This window comes from Parasteatoda tepidariorum, chromosome 9, assembly GCF_982258835.1.
Source record: "Parasteatoda tepidariorum strain Cologne lab strain chromosome 9, Ptep-v5.0, whole genome shotgun sequence".
Classification (NCBI taxonomy): domain Eukaryota; kingdom Metazoa; phylum Arthropoda; class Arachnida; order Araneae; family Theridiidae; genus Parasteatoda; species Parasteatoda tepidariorum.
This window is the reverse complement of record NC_141763.1, coordinates 43095935-43122201: the sequence shown is the minus strand read 5'-3', so window position 1 is coordinate 43122201 and position 26267 is coordinate 43095935. Positions and strand designations below refer to the sequence as shown.

The 26267-nt window shown below is 32.5% G+C and overlaps 1 protein-coding gene across 1 annotated transcript; it reads left to right on the top strand.

Annotated features, from left to right (window-relative positions):
• The first annotated feature begins 869 nt into the window (after positions 1 to 869).
• Positions 870 to 25481, top strand: Arr1 (arrestin 1). The gene is made up of 10 exons (XM_043052374.3): positions 870 to 932; positions 2644 to 2704; positions 7609 to 7859; positions 10656 to 10783; positions 16032 to 16252; positions 17732 to 17804; positions 19915 to 20058; positions 21882 to 21968; positions 24116 to 24184; positions 25162 to 25481. The coding sequence occupies exons 1-10, from the start codon at positions 885 to 887 to the stop codon at positions 25226 to 25228; spliced, it is 1149 nt and encodes a 382-aa protein (XP_042908308.1). The 5' UTR covers positions 870 to 884; the 3' UTR covers positions 25229 to 25481.
• Positions 25482 to 26267: the final 786 nt, after the last annotated feature.

The following is a 26267-nucleotide window of genomic DNA, read 5'->3' as shown; positions in this document are numbered from 1 at the left end:
GCATTAATGGTCTACCACTTATTCCATGCATGTACTTTTTACATCATTGCAAAGTGTTGCATTTTTACAACAGTATTTCGGAATGGGTGGAATTATGCTACTGCGAAAATTGAAGATACTAGAAAATATCGAATTCGATTAAGCATACATATCCTACCACTTAGAGGTACTTTTTACATCACTACAGAAGTACTAAGCGTTGTTTTTTTGTGAAAACAGTATCCCAGTATGGGTTAAGGCAGTGCTTCCCAAAATGTGGTACGCGTACCCCCAGGTGTACGGGAACAGTTTAGCGGGGGTACGCGTTCTTATGCGAAATATCTTGCAACATATGAAAATTTCAAAAATATGTTTATTAAAAAACAAAACCAGCTATGAAAATTTACGATAACGTATTTTTCTATTGGCTATTCTTTGCAGAGTTAACAGTTAATAATCAGTGGTGTCAACAGCCAGTTGTGATTTTTAACTTTTGTGCACTTTTTATAGTAAAAAATACATTCATTTTTTTTATTAGTGGTACACAGCGTTACAAAAAATTTAGAAAGGGTACACAAAATTCATAAGTTTGGGAAACACTGGGTAAAGGCAATATTATGTTCGCTGCGATAAAATCATTTTATTACCATCTCTTGTTTTATTAATGTTTTTTAAAAATCTGACTCATAAACTATTTTAAGCAATCGATTTCAGATCTAAATATACATAATTTGCAATTTTCATTTGTTGTTAAAAAATGTGGAAGAAGAAGAAGCCATGGAAAACTTTCGTTAAATACATAATTAGATAATAAAATACTTATTGGGTTTCTCTCGGAAAAGAAACTTTTATGCATCATAAGTAACCATATTTGCTTGTTTACTTCGCAGCTGATTACATCCAAGATGGTTGCTACCTGCAGAATCTACAAAAAAAGTTGCCCCAATGGAAAAGTAAATTCTATTCTAATTATTATCTATTCTAATTTGATATTCTAATAACTTTAATTTTGTGGAAAAATTTCAAGAGCAACTAAACGTGTTGAAAATTAGAATTTCGTTATATTTTGCAGGTCATTTTTAATCTAAATGTGTATGCAGTTGGACCTCGGTTTAACGAACGGATTCCGACCGACAAATCCGTTCGTTATATCAAATATCAATTTTTATAAAGGTATATTGGTATTATGGTATAAAAATATCAATGCAAAATACTCTTAGATAATGAAAAGAAGTGATTATTGTTTACTACGAGCTTAAAAATTATAAGTTGTACGTTAGGAAATCAACTTTAAAATGATCTTAATTCTTTAACGCTACTTGCTTTGAAAACTTAATACATGCATATAATTACATACTTGGATTAGGGTGTGAAATATTCAAAATTTCAAGTGCGAAAAATAGTTTTAGTTTCATGTGAGAATTTTTTTTCCAGATTTTTGTACGTTTAATCAAAGCTAAAAATTCGCTAAAGGAGAGCATTTTAACACCCTTTTTGACGGACAGAAAAAAATTCGTTAAATCGAGGTTCGACTGTATATATATACATAAAGTGTTAGTGCGTTTATTTTGAAATGAAGAACATGTTCTCTTCTTTTAGCCATTATTTTTATTAAAAAATAATGATTTCCGATCCTGATGATTTAATCGTAATAATGATTATGTGATGAATAATGATTTAATCGTAGATCCTGAAACTGAGAATCGTTTTTCTTTTTACCTCCATTCATAATGAACTTCTAGCATTGTTGTCTAGCGTCCTTTTTCATCATCATGAAATTCTAGCATTGCGGTCTTGTTTGAAATGCAAGTGAAGTAGAAAAGGGGCACATTGCCACCCTATACATAAGTGAAGTTTTTACTTTTTTTCTGTATCTTGGAGAGGGATGCATCACTACAGATTTTGGCTGCTGTTCGTCGTATTCTGATAACATATCAAATTGGAAAATATCATTGTTGGGCCTTCTAAAAGAAGTTAGAATTTAATTTAGCAATATGTTGGTAAATATAATCAATTTTTAATGGGCGATGTATGTCTATGTTGCAAGCAGAGCCTCTGCTATATTGCATCAAGCGTTCAATAGGTCACAGGTCAACATGTTTGGATATTTATAACAGGATTGCTAATCTTTAAAGGGAAGAAAAATACTGGTAGAAAGAAAACGACACTTTTATCCATTTTTAGGAAAGGTAAATTATCCAAAACAATCACGACTTATTATTATTATTTTTTAATAACATATTCAGATATTTTTTAACTGACAATAAATAGTGGTAATCAAGTATAATTAACTTCTCTTAAAACAAAAATAAAAATTAGAGATTTTTACAATGAGTACTTTACGTATATCGAAAATTAACAGCCATGTAAAATATTTTGATTTATATAAATATCGTGATTCATCTCAATTATTTTAATGAATAAATTACTAGCCATTATTTTAATCAATTAACAGCCATGTAAAATATTTTGATTGATATAAATATCGTGATTCATCTTTTTTATTTTAATGAAAGAATTACTAGGGCTACCACTTTTAATCTATTTAAAAAAATGTCCTGTGCTTTTAATCGCACCAAAAATAAAGTTTTACTTATTTAATATTCCCTTGAAGTCAAAATGTTTTGTCTTTTCATACTGTGCATTTTTTCTTTCTTTATATAGGTTACATTATATCTATCCAAAAGGGAATACGTTGATCACATAACTTTTGTAGATCCAATAGGTAAGAAAATATGTTTACGACTAATTTTAATTTCAGGTAAAGTAGTTACAAAAGTGTGATTTGGGGATTTGTTTGTCAAGTAGACTATAAACGCTGACTTGCGAGAGAAAAAAATGTAAACGGTTTATGTATAAATACGGATTATTAATCGAAACTGTACACAAAAAACAACCAGATTGGCTTCGAAACTTAAAAGTCTGTTCTAAAATTACTTTTTGTTAATAGAATCCATTATTACTTTAAATATTGTAGAAGTTTATATTTTCAAAGTGAGAAAAAAATGGTTAATAAGTTATTATTAAAAACAGAAGGGCAATGAATAAAATAGAACCTTGTAAATAAAAATCACAAATATATTACAACGATTAATTTCGTTGTTACAAGTTTCGTAGCTATTATGTTGTTACTTTGTTACAATTCTTTGCAAGTCTGTTGTTACAAGTTTCGATGCTTCTCTGGGGTATGATATCCAGAACACTATAAAATACAGAAAATCCTTACAAATGAGCGGATAAGATTAACGAAATACATAACTTCATACACTGAGGAGACAAAAGTCGCGAGATACCTTTTAATATCGTGTCCTCCAGCTCAACGATATGATAGGCTTCACAAAAATCTAAGCCTGCTGAATAAAAAAATGTTGTAAGACACAAAAAAAAAGAAAAAAAATTAAGAGCTTCGGTAGCACAAAATAACAATTAATGGCATTCAATCTGTTAAGATTGAGAAAGATCAACATTCGAGATCCCAACATAATTCAATGAATTTTTTTATTATTATAATTAATACGAATTTAATTTATTATCGTCGTTGAACAACCAACCCAAATTTGAGTTTACGACTACTAATGTTCAATTCCGTAGCCTCGTAATTTTGAACCCAACCCAGAAGACAAGGGAACTACTAGATCAGTACCCCCAAAGGTATTGATTTATTATACGAACCTGAAAGTCTTAGTGACCCTGACAGATTTAACGTGAACCAGTCACCATTTAACGCACAGGAATTTTTCAGCCGGCTGGATTCGAACTCCCGTTCTTACGAACACGAAACCAACACTCTACCAACCAGACTATCCCGGTCCAATTATTACATAATATAACAAATTCACTATCACTTTATATCTTAATTTGAAGAAAACAGACAGTATTTACGAACTCAAATATTCATGGGAACACTTATGATAAACTAGCCGCCAGCTGGTCTACCTATAACAACTCACCGCTTCGCGGCTCCACGTTCTTTCATACTGCTTTCGGCAGCATTGCTCTAAATCCTCAGCATAATTATTTTAAATTTCAAATTTAAGAATAAGTCTTTTTCGAATTGGCCAGCTGTGGCCAGATGCTTTGCCCAACCAAACTCAAGGATCCACAGAGTCGCTAATTGCCCCGAATTATCCCGATCGTTTAAAAATATTGAAATAAAGCATTTCCAGCTTTTCTGCTTGATTCATAAAAAATAGATGATCTGAATTTGACTTCCATCTTGGTAAAAGCTTGATTACTGTCAATTAGACTAATTACCCTCAATTACCGCGATAATCACAAAACATTGAAATGAATCTATTGAATGGTCAGAATTAGAGAAATTTCTATCTTGGTACGGAAGTGCTATTTAATATTAGTGTCAATAAGGTAAAATATGATCTCGATAATAACAAAATATCGAAATAAAACTTTTTAGTTTGTTTACTTATAACATAAAGGACACACGGTCCTAATTTATGACTTCAATCGTGGTAAAGACGTGCCATCAAGCATTTCTGTAGATTTAGCTTACTACCCCGATAACTATAACCCTTACAAAAGAGGTTTTTGAGGTTTATAAGATGTTTCAAGGCGTCATGGTTGATTTGAGGTTTATTCAAAGTTAATTAAACGAAGAAAAAAAAAACCTTAGAAGATCAACCTTCCAAGGTGTATTATCAAAGTGTATGAAGTTGTTTTATTCACACTCGAGGTTGATGGAAATCTACTTTAGAGCAATCAGCTTAGGGAGGCTGTTTTTTAGATGCACGGATTATTTTTTCTACACTTCAAGCAAATATGTATATTTGAGCAGTGAATAATTTCGCCCCATCTAAGCTAAAATTATTTGAGTTATATACGAGATTGATTTTGTGAGGTGTAAATGAGGTTGAAATGAAGGTTTATAAATGAGGTTATTTTTGGTGCAAAACTTAAGCTCATTTTCCACCTCGGGTGTATTTTTTTACAACCGTCAAGCTCAAAAACAGAGTATTTTTTTGTAAAGGAAAATATCAAAATGAAAACTTTTTTTTTAATTTTTCTATACATATATTGCATAAAGAACAGATGTCCTCAATTACGGGTCTCTAACTTCGTGGAAAGTGGGAGAATTAGTGATAAGTGAATGAATGAGGCGTATATATAGAGAGAGAGCCATGACATTATGACCACCCTCCATCTATAACAATGGGCTTGACCAGGTTTTCATGGTTTCTCGTCCAGGAACAATGTTTTCATGGGGTACATTAGGACCCATAATCTTCATAGAACAATCCCTGACGTCTGTAAGCTACTTGAACATAGTTGCAGACCAGGTTCACCCATTCATGGCAACAGTTTTTCCTGCGGGGGATGGTGTTTACCAGCAGGATAATGCACCATGTTATAAGGGTCGAATCGTCGAGGAACATTCCAGTGACTTTCAAATCATGTCTTGGCCCCCAAATTCACCTGACCTTAGTCCAATAGAGCATTTGTGGTCCTACTTGGAAAACCAAATTCGTGCTGCCACGCTACCCCCTCGCAATGTGAGTGAATTGCAGGACCAGTTGGTGGGGAGGGCTTGGTACCAGATACCTCAGACTACCTATCAGCACCTTGTGGAATCAATGCCACGGCGGGTGCTAGCAGTTTTGAGGGCTAAAGGTGGTCCTACATGTTATTAGCAGGGTGGTCATAATGTATAATGGCTCTTCGGTGTATATATATATATATATATATATATATATATATATATATATATATGTATATATATATATATATATATATATATATAAGTTCAAAATGAAGAATAAAACAAAGAAAAATTATAGACATATGAAAAAAAGGGGGTGGGAAATAATAAGTAAAAAAATAACAAACATATTATTTAAAAAAAAAAAAAAAAAGAAATGAAATTTTAATTAAAAAACCGGGAAAAAAAAGATATAATCTTTTCTTCAGCCCACACGATTATATCCGCAAAACAGAGTGCTTTCTGATATTGTATCAATAAAGCCAAAGCAAAATATATTAATACAATAGTGTGAGGAGCACTCAAAATTTTTTTTTATAAAATAACTACATAAAAATAGATCATAAAAAGTAAAAATAACATGTAAAAACAGATAATAAAATAAAATAAAAAGAAAAAACATTAAAAAGGGGGGACTATAAAGCGAGTAGCAAAATCATAACAACTTACATGGACTGATATTTTTCAAAAATGATTTAAAAATGTTTTCGCAGAAAGATTGCCAGATTACAAAATATGAAAACAAAAGATGAAAGCAAAAGCGCAAATTGAGTGTAACAAGAGGGTTTTAAAGTGTCGTTCCTGGAATCATTTCTTTTATCGTATAAATCAACAAAGCAGATATTTTCAACTTTCATAATACCCAAATCCAAAAAATTGAAATCTGCTTTGTTGATTTATACGATAAAAGAAATGATTTTAATATTAATAAACTAGTTACTTGGAATTCTAATGTTTCTAGGAGCATCTATTTAAATACCACTTTTAATGAAATGAACAGAATTAAAAGAATATGTAGTAATATTTATTTATCCAAAAAACAAATCGATAAACTCTTTCAAAATCTGATAAAAAACAATGGATTATCTATTAAAATTCTTTCTTTAATAATTTAAATAATTTTTCTATGTGCTAATCCATATCGTGCAAATCCGCGGCTAAAATTATTTGCAAAGCAGGCAATTTATGTTTCTCTTTTCTATTTTATATTTTTTCTTAAATAAACATCTATCTTCTAAAACTATTTATGATCAATTTTTAAAATTATCCAGTATAATATTACCTTGCGCACATCCATTTCGGGACCATCCTTGGTAACTAACAAATCAAAACTCAGAATAACAAATCACTTCAGCAGTGCAGTAAGAACGACACTTTAAAACCCTCTTGTTACACTCAATTTGCGCTTTTGCTTTCATCTTTTGTTTTCATATTTTGTAATCTGGCAATCTTTCTGCGAAAACATTTTTAAATCATTTTTGAAAAATATCAGTCCATGTAAGTTGTTATGATTTTGCTACTCGCTTTATAGTCCCCCCTTTTTAATGTTTTTTCTTTTTATTTTATTTTATTATCTGTTTTTACATGTTATTTTTACTTTTTATGATCTATTTTTATGTAGTTATTTTATAAAAAATTTTTTTGAGTGCTCCTCACACTATTGTATTAATATATTTTGCTTTGGCTTTATTGATACAATATCAGAAAGCACTCTGTTTTGCGGATATAATCGTGTGGGCTGAAGAAAAGATAATATCTTTTTTTTCCGGTTTTTTAATTAAAATTTCATATATTTTTTTTTTTTTTTAAATAATATGTTGTTTGTTATTTTTTTTACTTATTATTTCCCACCCCCTTTTTTTCATATGTCTATAATTTTTCTTTGTTTTATTCTTCATTTTGAACTTATCTAATGAGTGCTGTTTACTTGCAGCTTAAGCGCAATAAATGATACTTATTGTTTTTCTTAACTTTCTTAGTGTTTTCTTGTATTTATTTATTTATTTATTATATATATATATATATATATATATATATATATATATATATATATATATATATATATATATATATATATATATATATATATATATATATATATATATATATATATATATATTATTTACTCATTGCAGATGGTATTATTCTATTGGATGATGAATACTTAAAACATCGCCATGTCTATGCTCACGTGATTGCTACTTTCCGTTACGGCCGAGAGGATGACGAAGTAATGGGTTTAAAGTTTGTAAAAGAACTTTATTTGGCCTCCGAACAAATCTATCCTCAACCAATGCAAGAGGAACCCACTACCAAGACTAATTCAAAGATGCAAGATCGGCTTTTAGAAAAACTTGGTCCAAATGCCTATCCTTTTACACTCAAGGTAAAATGAAATCTTTAAATGATATCTTTATTCATTGGCATAAATAAATATTTATTTATTATCATTAGATTATCAACGTGAGGAGATAGAAAAATTTCTGGTTTCAGTTTTAAAAATATGATCGCAGGAATCGGAATATCAGAAATGGGAGGAGACCCTTTTTAAAAATATATTCGGAGTTACATCGTTTTTTAATCTATTTTCATCCACATCTGTTTAAATCAGTTTTTTAATGATATTGCTAAATACTATTTAAATTTATTATGACCGTATAATAAACAAACTTCGATACAGGGGGGGAGCAGGGTTAGATCATCGACTCCGCTAAGACCCACCGAGTAAATGCGATATACTAGCTCGTAAAATTGGAAGTCCTGTGGTCGGTCGCTAAGTAGTACCATGGGTACACGGACCTGGAGAAAACTCTCTTTCCTTACAGATCTATGTCTAATTTGAAGAAATGGCCTCACGAATGAGTGGTGCTGCCATCTGTCTGTAGGATTTTGACGCAAGACGTACTTTCACCCTAGCGGTGCTCTTCAGTAATACGAAAGGCGTACCTTCTTGACTTAATTCGCAAAAAATAGTCACTGGCTGGAGAGCTTGGCTTTTTCAAGTGTTATTAGAAACAACAACAATAATAATTTCTATTGTGTGTAAATATCGATCATCTTACAAGGGAAACTAGGGAAGTGTGACTCGCCAATTTTGAAATAAACTAGTGGGATATATGCTTCATGAGAAATAATTTTAGGGGGCAACATTCGTTTCGGCCCATAGAAGGTCCTGTGAGAGATAAAAAATAATTCGATATATAGAAAAAACGGTATTTTACTACTTCAATGCAGACTATTAGTTATTGTAATTATCTCATACTCCAATTAATTTTGTGGTACTTTCACGTACTATATAATGCATATTTACTGTCAAAACTGATTTCGAAAATTTTATATATCTGTAGTTTTTCAGAAAAACCTGTTAGGTTAATTTAAAAAAAAAAAAATTGACATCAAATTTTTAAAAAAATTTCTTTTTAAAAATTTTCCAAATTAATTGGAGTATGTAAATGCAAATCAATTAATTAATTAATAATTAATTTGCTAATTAATTTATAAATTTTCTAATTCATTTATTAATTAGTAACTTAATTAATTAACCAATTACTATACTGTTCGAATTAATTGGGACAAATGAAAAAAGAGTGATTTATTGAAACTTTAGCCTTTAATCATTACATACCTTAAGTTACATTGATACATGTCTGTAATAATATGAAGTATGTCCTCCTTCAGCAGATATGACTTCAAGAACATGTTTTGGCATTGATTCCACTAGTGTAGCGCACATGTTCTTGACTTCATCGTCGTGGAACCATACTTGAATAGCACTTTTTATCATTTGTTCTGCTGTCGTGCAATTCATCTTGGCTAAGCTATTCTTTAGAATATGCCACAGGTTCTCAATGGGATTTAGGTCTGGTGAATTACCAGGCCAATCAAGCACTTTTATTTTGTTTTCTCGCATAAAATTCTGGACCAGTTTGGAATTGTGACAAGGGGCCAAATCATGTTGAAATGTTCCGTCGAATGTTTCCATGAATGGAACAATCCTACTATGTAATATATCGATGTATTTGACTGAATTCATCATGCCTTTTAGAGGCACTAAGCTTCCAGTGCTGTTGGTTGTGAAGAAGCCCCAAAACATTTGTTTAGAAGGGTGTTTTACTGTCTGTTGGATATGATCTGGTCTAAGACTTTCGCATTCACTTCGTCTATCTACACTTGATTTGTATCCCTGCACAAATAAATGTGTTTCATCACTGAAAACCACTTTCTTCCAGTCATTTACAGTCCATTTTTGGTATTTTCTGGCCCATGCTAAACGTTTTTTCATCATTTTCTGAGTTAGAAATTGTTTTTTCCTTGGTCTTCTTGCCTTACGTCCAACTTCTAGAAGCCTTTTTCGTACAGTTGAAGTACTCACATTAACACCACAATCCAATAAATCCCTTCGGAGGTCTGTGCTCGTCTTTCTTGGATTAATTTTACTATTTCTTATTAGACTTTTATCAGTTCTTGGAGTAGTTTTCCGTTTGCATCCACATTTTCCTTTTCTTTTTGGAGAGGATGAGCCGGAATCTTGAAATGTTCTGAGAATTCTGGAAACACTAGATTTCCCTACATCAACTGCTGTAGCGATATATCTTACTGTCATAGAAGTGTGTTCATTAAGTGCGATAATTTTTGAGCGTTTCCTTGGACTAATATCCATCTTTTATAAGCGCATCACTTGTGTTAGACTAAACTGAAAATTATAACCACCAGTTTCCACACTGAAATTCTCACAACTGAACTACAAATACACTAAAACTAGTCAGACGAGTAAATTATAGTGAAGATCTAACCGTCACCGCAGCTCAAGGCAGATATAACTGTTTTGAAGCGGTTCGGGACATCACTGGCAATCCCATACCCACTCGAATGAGAAAATCTTGCTTGTCCCAATTAATTCGAACACTATAGTAGTTACAAATTAATTGGAGTATGAGACAATTACAATAACTAATAGTCTGCATTGAAGTAATAAAATATCGATTTTTCTATATCTTGAATTATTTTTTATCTCTCACAGGAGCTTCTATGGGCCGAAACGAATGTTGCCCCCTAAAATTATTCCTCATAAGGCATACATCCCACTAGTTTATTTCAAAATTGGCGAGTCACACTTCCCTAGTTTCCCTTGTTAGTCGTAATTTTTATTTCCCTAATAGTTTTATATTTTCATTTATTTTAGCTGCCCGAGAACGCTCCTCATTCTGTAATGTTACAACCTGGAGCTGAAGAACAAGGACAACCATGTGGTGTATACTACGAGGTTAGAATCACAGTAGGAAATACTCAACATGACAAAGGGCATAAGAGGTGAGACATATTTTACATCAAGTTCCATATTGGAAATTTTAACAATTTATCTTCCGGTGGTAATTGCAAATAAAAGGTTTCGATCATGATACCAAGTGTGAAACAGATGTAGCAACATTTTTTCAATACCAACACTTGATTAGCTGTGTGTATGAAGGTTTTAAGTTCAATTTTAAAGAATTAAGTTTATACGTTGTTCGCTGTTGGAACATTTGATAGAAGATTTAACGATGGTAATTTAAAACTGTCATCACGCCAATGGCCTTCATTGTCATACCATCTGTTCTTCGTTGCATTAAAATTGAAACAAAAGCGCAAATTCTTTTAAAACTTGTTTATTTTTCTTTAAAAATAGTAATCATTTTCAATCAATGACAATACTCACGATAATGGCTTATATGTTGACATAAAAATAGTAATAAAATAAATAAGTAAAATTTTTTTTGATGAATAAATCTCCCGATACGTTGCAATAATATATAAAAACCTAGTGCAGAAGACGAGTTATTTCGTCCACCATGATGATAGAGTTAAATTCGGCTTTCATAATCTCAAATGTTAAACAGTGATAAGAACATTATTCCACTACCAACATTTGAAGAGCCGTGTTTATAAAATCTCTGTCTGCGACATTTTGTCATTTTTAAAAGAGAAAAATTTGAGAGAATTTGTATAGTTATCTATATCCAATAGTGTTGACCATCTATATAAAGTAAGACATTAAAAAATAACTTTAATTTAAATAACTATGGAGCTTCCTCCCCTGCTCGCTAGAGGTAATCAATTGGTACTTTTTTCTGATCGTTCGGCTCACTCCTTTTACCTGTCCAAATCGTATTAAGAATGGGTTACTGATAGAGCGAAAAATAATTAAAGTATTGAATGGAGTTGGTATTCGTTCGTAAGGAAAAGCAGTTTAATTATTTCAAAATTAATCAGATATTTAAACAAAGTAGCATCTGCTTCAATTTACTGCATTGTGTAAGAATGCCTTATTAAAGTAGTAAAAAAGTTTTGTTGAAATTTGTAAAATGGTTTATGAAAACTTCATCATGAGTCCGAACCCGAAAACAAGCTCGCGTCGGGCTGAGACCGTCGCCAACCCTCGGAACAACTTACTTAGTTCTGAGATTTCTTTGCTTCCTCATTTCACGAATCTTAAATTTAAAATAAAATACATATTTTGGAAAACTATATTTATATAAGTTTAGAATTCAAAAATGGAAATACAAGTCTGAAAAAAAAAACATCATTTCGATTTATTTATTTATTTTTTTAGTTTTTGCCCAGAATAAAATGAGTTTAGATAATTAGTCGTAGCCTATTAATGGTCTAACTAAGGGGCTATCTGGCATCGAATACCCCAGTCCCAACGCCAAGAATTTTAAATTACCAATGAATGAATTTTAAATTAACAGTGAATGCACCAACTAACACTTAGGAGCATGAGAAGAGATCCAAAGTTGGCGAGTTATCGATAAATAATATAGCCAAAAAAAAGTTAACCCCACTTCATTAATATTAAATTTTAAATAAGCTTGCCACAGTTTCAACATCCAAAACACCGTGAGAAATGACTATAACCCTGCAGTAACCGAAACAGATTTGTGGTTGGAGAAATAAAGCAGCTTAAAATTAAAAATAAGTTTTGATATTCGATTTAGTCGCGACAATGAATTAGTGAGTTATACATTTGTATTGAATTAAAAAGTTAGCCTTTACATTGATTATTAAGAAAAGAATAAAAGTATTTATCTTCTCTTTTATAAAAGTGATTAAATCAAATAATTGGTTTTATTTAATTATAATTGGATTAAGGATGATAAAAAATTATATTCAAGAAATTAAAAGAATTTTGAAAGCTATGAAAATACGAAAACCCTAAATGTAAATTATTTAATTACTCCAAAACTAATTATAAATTAATTAGTTTTATAACTAGCTTTGAACAGTCAACACAATTTTGAGAGTATGACCATCAATCCGTAGTCTTGTAACTTTGAACACAATACAGAAGACAAGGGAACTCCTAGATCAAGCATTTTTATTTCATTTTACAATCGTCGTTGAACAGCCCACCCGAATTTTGGGTTTATGACTACTAATGTTCAACTCCGAAGCCTTGCAATTTTGAACCCACAGAAGACCAGAGGACTCGTGGATCAAGTATTGGGAGAAATATGTCTTCGTAGAGGAATTTTTGATTAAACTGACCCACATTTGCGTTACATGGAGAGGAAAACCTCTCACGGTTAGACTGACGGCAAGGAGTCTAACCCATGATCTGTCTACCCTTGAGGATATTTTACGTCAGCATTGCGGTCGATGCGAGCCGGGTGCGGAATTCGTATTGACCAACCATCGCTGGGATTCGAACCCGATTTACCTCATTTGAAGCTGAACCTCTGTCTTCTGAGCTAACACGGCTCTGGATTAAGTATTTTTTTTTATTACCGTCGTTGAATAGCCGACCCAATTTTCTGAGTTTATGACTAATGTTCAACTCCGTAGCCTTGTAATTTTGAACCCAATCCAGAAGACAAGGGAACTCGTGGATCGAGTGTTGGGAGAAATTTGCCTTCGTGGAGGACTTTTTAGATGGAGCTAACCCGCATTTGCTTTACATAGAGAAGAAGACTACGAGAACCTCCCACGGTTAGCCTAACGGCAAGGGGACTCCGACCCATGATCCGTCTACCACTGAGGATATTTCACGTCAGCACTGTGGTCGGTGCAAGCCGGATGCGGAATTCGTATCGACTGGGATTCGAACCCGGTTCACCTCATTGGCTGGTGAACGCTCTATCCTCTGGGCCACCACGGCTCTGGATTAAGTGTTGGGACAAACCAGCCTTCATGGAGGACTTTTTGATAAAACTAACTAGCGATTGCGTCACAAGGAGAGGAAAACGTCCCTCGGTTAGCCCGACTGCAGGAGAATTCAAACCCATGATCCGTCTGCCACTGAGGATAGTTCATGTGTAAACTGTGATCGGTGCGAGTCGGAAGTTCTAAAAATTTCGATCAACTATATCTGGGATTCTAACCTGGATTAACTCATTGAAAGGCGATTCCTCAATCCCCTGAGCCAATGCGTCTCTCCAAAACTAATTAAAAATACAAACAAAGTGAGGATTGAGCCAAATGAAATTCTGCCTGGTGATGGAGCCAGTATATTGCATCTGTCAGCAAGCCATCCTCTGTGGAAAGTTCAGAATTGCCAAGTCGGAAGTTCTAGCTCTCCACATTATTTAAAGTGGCAGTTAATTGATAATTAAGTTAGCAAAACTTCTTAAAATTTCGCCTCCACCTAAAGACAATGCTATTTGCTTTTCCGTCATTTCATGTATTTCTTTTAACTATACGTATTTTGTGGTCGCCAAAATCTTTTTAAAACAAGCATTAACCCTTTCGCGCCGACTGTCACAAATACGCGCCAGCATAAAACTGTATCAACCAGGGTAAAAAGATAAAACTGGTAATCAAAGTAATTCTTTAGCAGTTTATTTGTGGGCGGAGTTATAATTGTTTGATTTATTTAATTCACCATTACTTTGTTCGAAATAAAACTATTTAGTTATACTTTGAATTAACATTGATTATATACACTGGTGAGCAAAACTTAAGCAACAAGTGGTTTTTCGGCCACAGCTCCCCAACAAAGTATAAGATAGCCATGAAATTGTAGTATAATATGCACGTAATTCAGTAAAAAGATTATTTGTATGCAAATTTTAGAAATAAAACGTCGTAGGTGATGTAAGTGTACGTAAACCTTGTGGGTCGGCACGCGCAGGTCAAAGCTGTGATAAAAGGATGAAGAGCACCGTAGTTAAAGACATTCGCTGCAAGTGCAAGTGATTTGTTTTGTGTAAAATGTCTTCAAGAAATCATTTAGACGACTTTACTCGAGGAAGAATGATTGGGAAGCTTGAGGAGGGGCGTAGTGTGACCAGTGTTACCGAAGAGTTCGGGATCAACAAAAGTGTTGTTTCTCGTGCTTGGAATGCCTTTAAAACTACTAGTACAGCTGTTCGGAAGGTTGGTGGTGGCCGTCCAAGGAAAGCAACACCAAGAGAAGACCGTTACATTGTCCTCCAGGTGAAAAGAAACCGTTTTCAGTCAGCGAGCGCCATATCTCAGCAACTGTGCACAGCACAGGACGACAAGTATCAAGATTTACAGTGGCCAGACGCCTCCACAAAGGTGGCTTATTTGCTAGACGTCCTGAACGCTGCATACCTTTAAAAGTTAGCCATCGGCGGCACCGTTTAGAGAACACGAAACCTGGACACCTCATCAATGGAGTCGCGAGATCGTTACGGTGGTCCTGGAGTTGTCGTCTGAGGTGGCATTATGTTGAACGGGCGGACTGAGCTTCAGACAGACTTCATTTTTATGGATGACAATGACCGACCACACCGTACTGCTAATGTTCAAGAGCTACTGGAAAGTGAAGATATCACACGAATGGATTGGCCAGCTTACTCTCCAGATCTAAATCCCATACAGCATGTGTGGGATGCATCAGGGAGACGTCTTGCGACACGACAGTATCCTCTTGGTAACGCCCATCAGCTGAAAGATGCGTTAAAGGAGGAATGGAGACGTTTACCTCAAGAACTCCTGGATAATCTGGTGCTTAGCATGGAGAGAAGATGCCAAGCAACAATTACAGTAAGGGGAGGGCATATCCCATAATAGGGAACATCTGCCAGTTGTACTTACGCTTCTTCAGGCAATCATGTGTAACGCCACTATATGTCAAATAAAGCCTTTTTTTGTTCCATACCCTACTTTAAGCTTTATATTCATTTCTGCGCCATTATTCTTTTACCATCGTTTAAGTACAAAATAATGTACATCATATTCAAATTTCATGCCAATCGGATGATTTCTTGTAGAGTTATGACAAAAAACGCACTTGTTGCTTAAGTTTCGCACACCAGTGTATGATTAAACTAACAATAATTAAAGTAAAAGCAAAATAAGTCTGTCAAATTAGAAACGACTACATTTAAGTTACCGTTTTTTATTTAATTACGTCCCGATCCTGATTTTGTACGAATGCTTTTCTGAATCACCCGTCCCCAAGGGGTTAAAACAGAAATTCCGCTACCACTTCAAATATTTGCAAAAAATCTCCGGGTAAAAATCGAAAAAAGTTGGTATGTCTGAAAGTGTTTTCCAGACAGAAATTTCTTCTTGAAAAGTGATAACTTTTCTTTTATCGTCTCAAACCATTTAGGAATTCAGTATCGATGGCCATTCGTAAGGTACAGAGAGCTCAGCTGATAGGTAACCGTCAACCATGCTCTGTCATCAAGAAGGATTTTCTACTAAGCCCAGGACATCTGGAATTAGAAGTCACCTTGGATCGTCAAGTGTTCGCTCACGGAGAGCCTGTCAATGTGAATATCGCAGTCAGGAATTATTCCAATAAAACTGTCAAAAGGATCAAAGTCTATGGTAAGTAGGGAAATTTACCATTATATATTTAAAAAAAAAGTGCTTGGACATGCGTGGGCTTACACTAAGTTGAAATTTTACAGGCAATGACTACCACTTAAAGTTTGAAAAAAATATGCACACTCATAATTTAATTTCAAAACCCAAATTAACCCTATTATAACAGAGATGCCAACTTGCACCAGACAGAAAATATATATTATAGGTAGTTTATCAATTGTGAATTTTGGTTTAATAAATTCAATTTAATAGGTTTTAATCCAACCCTATTTCTAAATAATTCGTAGGCTTATACAATTCACCACTTTATAGTACTTATGTCATGCTATACCTTTTAAAAAGCAAGCAAAAATAGTCAAATATTTGCAAAATTTACTTTGTAGTTATTTACCGTTTTTTTTAATTATTTTAGCGTGTGCGGAGCAGTTGGCATCTCTGTTATACATGAGTTTTTTTTTTATTTGAGTTATAAAAATATTTAGATATGATACAAGCCCATTTAGTATTTCGGGATTGTAGCGTTACAATTTATTTGTGGAAACTGTTGTCCTCTGAATGATTTTTAGTTTCCATGTTTCAATGTAGAAAAGCACTAAACGGGAATGAAAGGAAAGTCCTACTAACATCGCACTTACTTTGGCACCCGATGGAAAAAAGTAAAAGAGGAAGGGCAAGACTTACTTGCCAAAAATAAATGCACCAAGATCTTTGTAAAGCAAAACTAAATGGATGGGAGAAGGCAAGAGGGCTGGCTGAAAGCAGGGTTGCCTGAAAAAAGATACTTGAGATCTTATGTGCCACCTGGCACGAAGTGGATAGGCAGACCAAAAATGTTTGTAAAATATCTGCATTACAAAAGGCGAACTGAATTTCTAAAATTGACGTGAAATTAAAGCCTATAAAATTTACGATAACCTCATAAAACATTTGCTATCACTTTTTAAATTTTTTCAGACTCATGCCACCCCGTAGAGTCTTAGTTCATACACAAATGGTTTCTATCAATCATACAGGGTGTCTCAGGATTATTGGGGACAAACTTTCAGGGGAGGTAGGAGACATCACAAGGATTTCGAATTGCATTGCAACTCATGATCGGAAACATCTTGGGAAATTAGTGTTCTTTCACGGAAAGAACTTTCCTTTCCAGTAAACCTTATGCTTGATTTTAGTGGTTCATATCATTACCAAAAAAAGTGGGACCCTAGCTCCTGAGAAGATTTCAACATGCATTTTAATTAGAAGCATGCTAGCATTATAGTCAAAATTTTGTTGTATGCTAATAGAAGAGGTTATACTAATTCTAACAAACAAGCAATTCTAAAAATCTTTACTAATTTATAATTTAAATTTCCAATTATATACTGGTTATATATTAATAGATTTTCCAAAACATAAGTCAATATCGTGTTAAATGTTTGCATTTTCTGTTCATGTTCATGATGATTAATACTGAGCAATATTTTCATTTATTCCCAGGAATTCAAAATGCTGATATTTGCATGTTTGCGAGCGGACATTGTAGAACAATAGTAACTTCTATGGATACCGAGTAAGTACTCTGACTCCTTCACAATTTATGCCACATATGAACCACTTTCGGCAACTTTGCTCTTAGTATTTTAATCATAAAGAAACAATTACACTGGGCAGACATTTTTCTGTTGCATGAGATTTATGAACGGATATTGGGTATTTCCGCGATGACGATTTCAAATCTGCAATCGGTTTCTTTCTACTAGCTATAGTTTTTATGCAATTTGATAATATATTCCCAACCAAGGATTTTTTAAAATTGACTGGAGAGAATAATGAGAGTCCTTACTTCTCCGCTACGTAGGGAGTGGTATAAAGAGGGTGATAATACATTTCAGTTACGTTAAGGTCGTATGTTTTTTTTCTTTCCTTTTTTTGTCTTAAGTGTTATCTTTAAAGAAGCATATATATATATATATATATATATATATATATATATATATATATATATATATATATATATATATATATATATATATATATATATATATATATATATATATATATATATATATATATATATATATATATAATGCTAAAACAATTATATATTAAATATAATCCATAAATAGAGCATTTATCTAACGCGCAAACGTTTAAAACCCTTTCCCACAAGAAAGTAATAATATTGATCTAATTATCTCAAAAAATGTGATGATGTGGCTTTAGTAGCTTGGGAAATTGATCAGTCCCACGCTACTGAGACCTATTAAAATTTAAATATATTGTCCAGAAAGATATAAAAACCCTCTTTCCAAGGTCAAATGTGCTATTCTCCACCTATCCACCAGCATGTAAGGTTGTCATTCTGGGGCTCTGGCCCTTACTTTAATAAAATTATATTATGATTCCTGCATTTTCCTGTATCTTTTTCAAGAAGCACCGTCCACACCCACACTACGAACTTACAATGTTTAGGCTTTCAAAGCGTAACATACATATATATATATATATATATATATATATATATATATATATATATATATATATATATATATATATATATATATATATATATATATATATATATATATATATATACACACGTTTATTATGAAGTTGTACTTTCTAACAATAAAAAAAAGACTTATATAATTTTGAAAGAAAAAAATCTGTAGCTTTCCGAACAAAACAAATTTCAGATTTGGAATCCCCACACCAGAATTTAAGTGAGATCATAAATCAAGTACGTATTTGTATAAATGAAACAAAAAATATGTTCCCCAAAGTTATTACAGGGTCAAGGAATGTAGGACGGAAAAGCTGGCATTAAAACCATTGCACTTGCAGCTGGTTTTCATAAAAGTTAAAATAAGCTATTACTAATCTTACATAAGAACTTTCCATATATATGTGTGTATATATACATGGGTGTATTTGTGTTTGTATGTGTAATATTTGTGTTTCTATGTCATAGCTGTTAAAATATCTTGGTAGCATTTATATTTTAATCTTTTCAAAAAATTGGCTATAATGAAATGATGAATTTCTTACTTGTTATTTTTCTTTTTTCACTCTTCCATCTTGATGTTTAATTCGAGTCCCGAAATTCAAGCAAGATTTAAATCAATGACTAATTTTGTGTTGCAAAAAAAAAAAAAAAAAAAAAAAAAAAAAAAAAAAAACGGCTTAGGAGCTGGCAATTGAGGGTTAGTAATAATGCAGCACTAGACGGAAGAACAACGAGCTTTAGTTCCTAAATTTCGTACAAAATTATTGATTTAACTTCGTCAACTGTGAAACGAGTAATAGAAAATTACAAAGAGACTGGATTAGTTCGATACATTAAACACGCTGGTCGTCTATTAATAAGACGTTCAAATGATAACATCAAATCAATGCGTGAGAATGTCGTTAAAAGTCAAGGAGCATTATATTATCGATTCGGCGTCATGGGCAAGAATTGCAAATTTCAAGAAGCTCCTTACAGCGAACGCTCACTAAAGATTGAAAACGGCCAGTCTAATTCGACTCCTGTATATAATTAATATGTTGAATAAACAAAACATGAAAACTAAAATTTGTATGTACTGTCATTTTGCTATAATGTTCCTATTTTCAGAATTAACGACATTCCAAATCAAGGGATTTCGGTAATATTAATTCAAATACTTTATATCGTATAGATCCGGATGCCCAATTGGACCAGGAGGCACTCTCCATAAAGTCGTAGAACTTTATCCCACAGTTGTTGACTCTCAGAAAACTAGGGGTCTAGCCCTCGATGCTCCTGTTGGAGATGAAGCAGTTTTTATGGCAGCTTCAACTATGTAAGTATGTAGTGTAACAAAATATAACTTCGGCAATTTAAACCATATTTTTGGAGCATCGATATTTCTAGGCAGCTTCAACTATGTAAGTATGCAGAATATCATGATTTCAAAACTTCAACTATGTATAGAAAATACCAATTTTACTTCACTAGTATTAATTAGATTCGAAAATATTTTTCGGCAGCTTCAACTGTGTAAGAATTTTTAATATTTATAATACCTCGGCAGCTTCAACTGTGTAAGAATTTTTTATACTTATAATATCTCGCAGCTTCAAGTGTGTAAGAATTTTTAATATTTATAATACCTCGGCAGCTTCAACTGCGTAGGAATTTTTAATACTTATAATATCTCGGCAGCTACAACTGTGTAAGAATTTTTAATACTTATAATATCTCGGCAGCTACAACTGTGTAGGAATTTGTAACACTTATAATATCTCGGCAGCTACAACTGTGTAGGAATTTATAATACTTATAATATCTTGACAGCTTCAACTCTGTAAGAATTTTTAATACTTATAATGTCTCGGCAGCTTCATCTGTGTAAGAATTTGTTATACTGATATTATCTCGGCAGCTTCAACTGTGTAGGAATTTTTAATACTTATTGTATAATATTTCGGCAGCTACAACTGAGTTTCAAATTATTAATATTCACTGCTCGTGAGTTTTATTTTCAAGTGTAATATTTACACATTGATGCGGATTAGAGCCGAGTCAAACTGATTTCATTGAATAGAATAAAATTTGGTTAAAATTAACAAATTTTAAATTTATATTTAGACCTAAAATTGAGGGGATGTCATTATTATTATTTTTGAGAGTTTAATGGGTATACAACTGGGGAAAAAATCACACACTTATGTTCAGCATACATTTACGGATGGTGTTTTCAATATAAATTAAACCACAACAATCTCGAACTTTTGGCCGGCTCTACTTCCGGTTAGAAAGTATACAGCTGCTTACTACAGCTTATTCTGCTAGGCGATATTTTTTTAAACAGATAATTTTGTTTTGAATAAAAGAAATAAATTATACAATTTCTGAGCTCAAATCTGCTGTATTTCATAAGATATTAAGTAATTCTGGCGAGTTTCATGTGAAATTTGTTTTAGTTATTGAGAGATGTATTCTCAAAAAAGGTGACATGGTTGCAAGATTTTGAAAGAACTCGCTTTTTGGCAGTTCTGATTTGGCCCTTTTTTACTTGTTTATTATTGTCTGTTCTTGGAGCAAGCTGTGCACCATCATACGTTAGTGTTGACTTATAGTTCGAGCAGAGAGATTAAGTTCATTTTACAAATTATAATTTAGGTTTAAATTCCTAAGTTGGCACATTGTTAACAGGGTAAGAAGTGTTTTATAACGATTCTTTTTCCAAATAACAATTCTTACGTCTTGAAATTACAGATTTTCAAATGACGATTCTTCTTTTAAATACAAATAATAAATCAGGTAACAAATACACGTGTACAAGAAATACCACTCAAGATAGTCTCAAAACCCAATGATCACGTTGTGAGCCAAATGGCTTCAAAACACATCAAAAACAGTGGCCAGGAAGTCTAGTCAGCCAAACGCTTGCAGCGCTCCCCAGTATAAGAAACACTATCCATTTCAATTTTTCATATTTTGAGTTTTGTGTGTCCCCTGATATTTGTTTTACAATTCATTACTTATTGCATTCTAGGACCATTATGATTTCTTTACCTAATAATGGTTGTCTTAGTTTTAAAAAATGACGTAAAGTTATAAAAGCATAAAATAGTGAACCCTTTCGGAAAAAAAATATTTTATCTATTTGTTCTTTTTCAGACTTCCTGAAGACCAGGAGAAAGATCCTTTTGGCATTATTGTATCGTACTCAATAAAGGTTAAACTTATCTTAGGAGCTTTAGGAGGGTAAGTTAATTTTTAACAAATCAAAACCATGCCAAATCCTAAAAGTGAAAGTTTACGCGCCTCGTTTAACAAGTACACTGCTAATATTATTCAAAACTTAAACTGATTTGCGGCCGGGATAGCCTGATTGGTAGGACGTTGGGACCATGTCCAAGGGGTCGTGAAATCGATCCCCACCAGCCGATTTGCGTTACATGGAGAGAAAAACCGCGAAAGCCTACCACGTTTAGCCTGAAGGCAAAGGGACTCTAACCCATCATCCGTTTGCCATTGAGGATATTTCACATCAGCACTGTGGTCGGTGCGGAATTCGTATCAACCAGCCATCACTGGAATTCGAACCCAGGCACGCACCTCATTGGGAGGCGAGCGCACTATCCGCAGAGCCACTACGGCTTTATATGAATGGTTGACTGTATGAAGCTAAGCACGAGTTGCTTTTTTTAGTTACTATTCGTCGTAAGAATTCCGGATTCGGGTTAATTCGGGATTCGGTTTGAAAATGGGCGCCAGTCAATATTAATATACTTGTAGTACAATAGGACACGTTCTTTCATTTTAACTTCAGCTTAGTCCGTTTAATTTTAGCAGAAAACAAATTTGAACAACTTCTAAAGCATGTCGTGATGCAACCCAAAAAAATAACAAATGGCGATATTTTATACAAATATATCCAAGTGAGATATACTACACAAAATATGGTAAACCTTACGCTTTATTTATGTAGCGATATTAATTTTCCTAATTTTATTTATGGCTCAAGACCTTTTAAAATTTATAAATTACAGAAAGCTTTTTTATGCATGGTAAAATTAGACGTAAATTTAAACACAAATCACAATACTAAATCATCCTAGAATCAAGCTTATTCAAACGAGTACTATATACGTTCTATTTATAGGACTTCATCGCCTCGTAAACGTAAAAGGGATATACAGGAAGTTTAAATAACTTCCGGTTTTAAGAAGATGTTGAGACCCCTATAAATCAAACTTGTAATTGATTTTCAACAATTTAACCTCCTACTTTTAGTTTACATCAAAATCGTCATTAGAGTAGTAATTGCATCGTTAAAAAATTATTCAAACGTTGCAGTTACAATAAACTGTACTAGAACTAGTCCTATACAGTTTTATGTTTCAGCAAAACCTGTTTTTTTTTTTTTTTTAAATTAAAAAAATCTTGAATCGTTGTACCATCCAGAAAAGATCGTATGACATATTTGCATTAAAAAACTAACGACTTTTGCATTTATTTATTTTTACTCATACATATATAGACATTGCTCATTTACAAAGACGACTTGGACATGTCTGAAATACATCAGGGTTATTCGAATCAGTTCACTCCATGGTACGGAGCGTTTGGCTAGGCAGGAATAGCAACTGGCTTTTATGGGAAGAGAGTTAGCAAAAAATTACAAAAGTAATTTTTACAGGGTTTTAGCTTTTTTTCCCCCAGGTGTTAAGAAAGAATTTTTATTTCCACTGAACTAATTTTAAATTAAGATTCCCATGTTTTCCCTGAAGAGTATGACTCATGCCGTAGCTAAAAGAATATCAGCTGGTTTATTTGTTTTAAATTAATTATGACTGCAATAAAAAGGATTTTCCTAACCAGTGTGAAGTGTGCGCTGACCATCTAGCCACCCCTGACCATATATTAAATTGTCTGGGGCTCTGCAGACCAGATCTTTTCACAAACCTAATTCTAGCATTGGATTTTCAAAGACACAAATTTCACAAACCAGATGTAGCGTTGCTAAACAACGGAGATATGCAATAACAACAACATGACTGCAATAGATTATTACATTAATGTGGAATTCTAGTGTTGCCTTTGATTAGGCACCAGAACGTTAAATAGGTCACTCGCAATAACATGGACAGTATGATGAGGAGAGATAAGTGAGGCTCGATTAACCTTTCAGCAGGTGGCAAGAATGATGGCGGTTAACAAGAAAAACCAGACTGAAGGCCTTATGTTACCTATGATGGATAAAGATTATTGGTTATATAGGTTATTGTTTAAAAATCCCACTATGTTCCATTTATACTCATTTTTTATCTGTAATTGAATGAATTCTTCAACATATTAGCATCATTTACAAGCTACGTACTTTAAATCATCATCATTTTTTTTTCTAGGGAGGTTGTAGCTGAATTACCTTTCGTTTTAATGAGTACTGGAACAAAGAAAATAGCTGCGGATCATCCGTAAGTTTTCCTTATAATTTTTAAATTACAAACATTCTGCCAATATCTTTTATTATTATAAACTGTATATACACAAGACCTATTTCTGTTTTCTTACCAGTTTTTCGCCTTTTCTTTCCTTTGTTCCTCATTAAAAATTCTTGTGACTGATAATTTATTTTGTAATAAATAAGCTCGTTTAATTTTATTTTTTTAAAACAATAACTAGTCGACTTATTTCTTGATTGCTTTAATTGCGGTCTCATTGTAAGATTTTTTTCCTAGTTTTTTTTAGCACATTTCCACATTGGATAAGATATCTGCTTAAAACATCAATAGCAAGTGTTTAGTCTGTATCAGAAGAACATGGTGACTCATTCTTTAGTTCATTACGATGTCTCATTCTTCTTCGTCATTTTCATTCATTGTCTTTGTAAATTACGTTTACATCCCTTAATTCAGTAAAATTATCTTCGTTACAGTTGGGCTTTGCTGAGTTTAAAAATATTATTTTTACCAACATGCCAAAAAACTTTGTCTTTAAACAGAGAAGCTGTCACCCTTAAATACTGATTTTTCTGCCATTAAGGAGTTGCAAAATATTTTTTTTAAATTAAGACTGTCGTAAAAAAAAAAGAAAAAAAAGTGTAGTTAAAGAAAGACTCTAAAATATATGAAAGCATGTGTGTAATTATGTATTTAGCAGTCAGAAACTAATGAAAAGTAAAAAAAAATTATCTGAAAAAGAAATTAAAACCTACAACATTCAGGTAGGAGGCAATTATTCAAGCGATATAGAAGCAGATTTAAAAACTTAGAGCTCATACAGTCACAATATGCCCACACCTTAGCCGAAATAATCTAAAACGTTAAGAGTTTTTTTATTTGCTAAACATTTATTAGAAATCATAAACTAACTATTCTTATCTCAAATTCTGGCTCTACTAAGAATTTTGTTTGTAACTGAGCAAAATCTCTCACAAAATATTTATTTTCAGGTCTTTAGTGGCTAACAGAGAGCTATCAGTTGAAAGTACAACACCTCAAAACAAAAAGGAAGCTTAGTGAGTCTCAAACTCAGAAGAATGGGATACATTAGTAAAAAAACTATTTAAAACTTGTCATGCAAATTTATTGTGTACTTAATATTATCCATCAGAGAAAGGCAGAAATGTTTATTCATGGATGTATTAATTATAATATTAATTATTTATATTTAAATTTATAGATTCAATTTTTATTTCTGAAAATGTTATTTTGATCTAAGTATAATTAATTGTACATCTTTATGAACAATAAAGAATACCTATTTTGAGAACATTGATGTTTCTTTTTCAAAAGTCTATTGTCGGCATGATCAATCAGTTACAAAAGCTGTTAACAGCACTTTTAAAAAAAAAAAATCTAGGATAATTGTATAAAATATTTTGTCAATTAGCAGATTGATTATTTTTAAAAAATAAATAAATTGTATGACTGTCATGGAACAGCAGACCTAATTTTGAATTTATGACTATCCATGTTCAACACCGTAGCCTTGCAATTTTTAATCCAACCCAGAAAACAAGGGAACCCCTGATGTAAGGAACACCTAACTTAAACAAGAGAAGTTCTGGAGTTGAAAATAAGCATTTAAAAAAAAAAAAAAAGGAAAATTGTTCTAAAAATGATACAAGACCAATTTCTTGTTGGACAAGATATTGAAATTTAGATATCTCAATTAATTCATTTTCTAAGGCTTTTTGGATATTTTAATTACATTCACTAATCCTTCTTGATTGATAAAATTCACAGACCTTTCCCTGTTCTGTGGCTACCTAGTATAAAAATAAATCCTTTATTTTATTTTGTATGAGAAATTATTTTCAGATAAATAAAAAGTTAAAATGACAAGTTTGATGAAAATCTTCTTAAATTTTAACTATATAATAGCTTTAATTTTAACTACCTAAGGCCCATTAAAAAATGAATGTTTTGCTTTGAAAACTGAAGAGTAAGGTTCTAAATGACTTTTCAATGAATTTAGAAACATAGGCTTTAGAAAAGATAGTAACAACTGAAAGCTGTTTATGAAATACGTTTTCTAATGCTAACAAAACTAGAT